Raw genomic sequence first — 4226 nt, 5'->3', positions numbered from 1 at the left:
GCCGGTGTCTCCGCCGGTGTCTCCGCCGGTGTCTCCGAATGTCCGCTCGGCTCTGATTCTCTGGCACGTGATCTCAGTCTCTTGTAGGACACCAAAATGTCTCGATCCGGTCCTGATACTGTCTTTTATTAGCGTGCTCGCTGCTCACAGTAACCGCTGAACACCGGTATAAGCAGCTTTCATCCAAAAAACATAGTGGCATCATGATGAAAACCTGGCATTTGAAGGGTTAAAATTCGGAAAATTAATGACTATTTGATATTTATGATTAGGACTGATGATGGTTAAAAAATAAATAAATAAACTCAATGAAGGTAGAAAATCATATTAATGTATAATATTTTTTATAGCCTGATTTTTGGAAAGTGCATTTTGTGCCCAGAATGATACGAGTGTGTGCAATATTAAATTGGGCCTTAAGGGTTAATAATGGCTGCATTCCATTTAGGAGTGCTGGTTCCTAGCTGCTCACTTGTGCACCTTACTGTCATGTAGCATGTGTGAAAACATCGGTGCTTTTTCTGCAACAGCAAGAGAAAATGTGAGGCGTTGAAAAATGTCGCTGGTCTTGTAAAGCAAAGGACACAACTTTCAGATTATTTGAGTGTTTTTTTCTTCCTTTCTGTTTGCTGTTGTTATTTTTCCTGTGCCCTTTGCTTCTCTCTTCCCTTTTCAACCACGTAAAATGTTCATATTCCCTCTCTGAAGTAGCTGAACTCTGTATTTGAAGCTCTTGTCCTGCACTGTGCACCCCCCTCTCTGACTAAACGCAGACTGAAGAGCGAGGAGATGCAGCAGATTTAAAAAGCTGATCTTCACTTTGTGCATGCAGCAGCACTTTCTAATTTCTTCTCTGTCCCTCTTGAATTCTCTTTTTGTTTTTTTGTTGTGTACTGAAGAAGAGGACTCTTTGGTCTCTGGAAAGAGCCCTAAGCCTGCTGCGGCTCCCCCCTCGGCGTCTGGCCCCCGAGCCACGAGGGTCAACACTAAGATCGTGGTCTACGGCCCCCAAGACTCTAGCTCTCCTCACTCTCAAGGTCCCCTCTGCTGCACGTTGTCCTTCACCTCCATCTGCCCGCTCGCTCGAGTTTTAAGTGTTTGTTTACCTCGCTGTATGGACCAGGGTCATGCAACAACGCTACATGCTGTGCTCATTTCATGATGCTGCTGAGGAAACCGTGTGTGTGTGTGTGTGTGTGTGTGTGTGTGTGTGTGTGTGTGTGTAAATGCATGGACTAGAAGGATGCAACCTTCCCTCTTTTAAATAGAATGAGAATTAGAATTTATCCTTATTTATTTTTCTTTCTAGTAGATGTGTTCATTGTGTCAGTCTGAAAGGGAAAACTATCGTCACTCCAGTGTGCTAACAAAGGGCTGAAAGCATTAACAAAGTGTGTGTAGCTAGTTAAAAATATTCAATTTCAGCTCGTCAAAGGATTATTTTAGCACCTAATGTCTACCAAAGAGGAAAAGTTATACTAAGTGGGTTTTTATTAACCCTCAAATTGCGCAAATTGAAAATGACGAAATAAAATCCACCTAATGGAAATGTGGTGGCTGCAATAGAAATAAAGCTGCTGATGTTTTGAACATCCATCGCCATGGTTACTGGGACGTTATCCCCAGAGGAGAAGTCGCAGAACATCACTCAAAGGAAACGCAGTCATCTCGCAACGAAAATATCACTCCAGTTTTGCACAAATCTGTGATGAAAACGTGCCTTTGTTCACGCTCGCTGCGCTCCCTCTGTCAGTGTTTTTGTGCGTTTATTTGTTTGTCCGCCGGTCTTCATGTTATTGATATTGTTAACATGATATCTCAAAAAGTCGTAGACGGATTTTAAAACGAGAAAGTCGAACCCAGGAAGGGCTTAGATGCTGAGGGCACGTAGAGCCGATGCCAAAATTACATCACATCTGAAATGACCTTTTAATTTCTACAATTCTGAATTGATTTAAAATTGTAAAAAAAATACCTTATGCGTTTAAGTTTTGGGTTTTCTTCGCTTTTCTTCTTGATTTCAGACAGTAATTCAGGACAAGCTGAATTATCACAGTTCAGACTCGCTGAGAGCCTTTTCTGGTCCCTTTATGGCTCCTGCTGAACTGAAGTGCTACAAACTGTATTTAAATGAGAAACTGGAACCATTTCTTTTCTCTGTGTGAAATGCATGTCCTCGCCATCTTCATTTTTCATGTTTTTTGGAGCATTCAAACCAACAATCACACCTCCGTCTGCTGCTTTAACTCCCGTGTGTTGTTTCTCGGTGTCAGCAGTGCGCAGTAAAGCCGGAGCGAGCCACAGCGAGAAGAGCAGAGAGGCGTCCAGCCAGCGCGTGCAGCGGCAGCCCAGCGCCACCAGAGGACAGAAGACCAAGAGCTCCGGCAGCAGCAGCTCGTCCTCACAGATCAACTCCGCATGAGACACCAGGACACCAGCTGTAAATATGTATATTTAAGGTATCTGTATGTTGTACTGTGTAATGTGTTTTAAAGGGTTGGTTCACCTAATTACAAAAACAAAACTGCAGAACTTATTTGCTTCGGTTTTGAGATTGCTGGAAATAATGGAAGTGAATGGGATTTTGTTAGAGCTGCTTACAATATTGAAAAATTATATTTTAAAAATTCAACAGTCTTTTCATAACCCTTTGAAACAAATTGGCAATTGGCAGCTTAACAAGAAATGAGCAAGAAATTAGTAAAAAAGTTACAAGAAAATAACCTTTAAAAAAAGGAGAAAAAAACAAGAAATGACCTGGAAAAGTAGAAAAAATAAATAACAATACTAATAAAATAAAATGTAAATTTAAAAAAAAAAAAAAATTCTTTCTGTAGCATAATTTCAAATGTATATAAATGATAATTAAAATTAAATGTTTTCCCTTCTTTTTTATTCTAAAAATTCTCTCCCTTTTTCTAATCTTTTACCTTTTACTCATTTTTACTCATTCAGAACATTTCTCGCTGATTTGCTGTTGTCATTTTCTCCATGATTTTGAAAACAGTCGAGCAAATTTGCTTACGTTTCAGCGTTATAAATGCTTGTGAAGGACAGTCTGTCCTTCACAAGCTGTTTAACTGTCACTGGATTACTTTGACACTGAGGAAAACCTAAAAACATGAAGATTCTCAAGCAAATTCTGCAGTTATAAGAAGCATTTTTATGATTTCTGAGCAGATTTATAGACATTTATCCAAAAGAGCCGTGCAGAATTATAATGATATCTGTGGAAAACCTTAAAGCATCCTTTACCCTGCCTGTTCAGGGCGGGAATGTGGCGCTTTTGCCGCCTTGCTGTTCTGTTTAAAAGCTGTGATCGCAGAATAGTAACAGCACTGAAACGGTGTCTGTGTGAACAGGGAGACGGCCAACTGTGGGAGATTTAAAAAGCAGCTAGCAGCAGTTAGGGACAAGCTCAAAGAAGAAGAACAGTAGACGTAAATGTCTGAATTTGGGAGAACGATAAGATTCGGGAGCTCCTCACCCTCCGAGCAGACGACGAGATCTGCCGCCATCTCACAGAGAAGGTAAATGACTGTTATTATCACGTTATGTCATTGCTTAGAAAGCATTGCTGGCGTGTATGTTGTATGTCACACTACAGGCCGTGCTGTTGCGTAAAACATCACGCCTCTTTTGTTTCCGCGGTGCTGGCACGCTGTCTAAAATCACTCTGTAAAAATGCAGTGGTAGTGCAAAGAGGGGACTTAATGCAGCCCTGTAGCACAAGTTTTTGTTTTTTTGGCTTAATTTTGGGTAAACCAATCCTTTAAAGTTCGAACACAATGTCTGGAAGTCCAGAGTTTTGGCAGATGTTACTGTAAGTGAGGAAAGACTTTTGTTGCCATGTAGCTTTTATGAGAAAAACATTAAAGAAAAATTTTTTTAAATATTTACACGTTCTCTTGAAGAACCGATGTGTCTGTATTAAATGTGCAATTTTTTATATAATCTTAAATAAATCCTAAAACAATCTATAACTTCCAAATTTATTCCTTTTTATTGAATATTTCTTGTTCGGGATGCGCTGATCCAACTTTAAAGGGACATGACACACATTTTAGTCGACAAAATGTTAAAATATTTTATTCCATGTATTGGAAGTATGGAAATTTAAATATAAAAAATACAACATTTTCTATATAATTTTTTATCAAAGTCACTGGGATCCACTAGTGAGGGGCTGGAGAGCAGCGTGTGCGTCCGGAGCCGCCGGTGTCCTC

General features: G+C 40.0%; 1 protein-coding gene across 3 annotated transcripts in view; it reads left to right on the top strand.

The window, feature by feature from the left end:
* mzt2b (mitotic spindle organizing protein 2B) overlaps positions 1 to 3991 on the top strand; it is a 7324-nt gene extending 3333 nt beyond the window's left edge. Inside the window, exons 4-5 of one of the 3 annotated variants that reach the window (XM_088070632.1) lie at positions 900 to 1037; positions 2277 to 3991. In XM_088070632.1, the coding sequence (XP_087926758.1) occupies positions 900 to 1037; positions 2277 to 2422 (284 nt within the window). In that variant the 3' untranslated portion in view covers positions 2423 to 3991. Of the gene's footprint in view, positions 1 to 899; positions 1038 to 2273 lie in introns of all 3 variants that reach the window. The other 2 variants (XM_088070631.1, XM_088070630.1) reach the window with 2 other exon arrangements.
* Positions 3992 to 4226: the final 235 nt, after the last annotated feature.

This window comes from Plectropomus leopardus, chromosome 20 (assembly GCF_026936395.1).
Source record: "Plectropomus leopardus strain MGB_pleo_1.0 chromosome 20, ASM2693639v1, whole genome shotgun sequence".
In the NCBI taxonomy this organism is placed as follows: domain Eukaryota; kingdom Metazoa; phylum Chordata; class Actinopteri; order Perciformes; family Serranidae; genus Plectropomus; species Plectropomus leopardus.
Note: the sequence above shows the minus strand (reverse complement) of the source record. Positions and strands in the feature narration are given on the sequence as shown.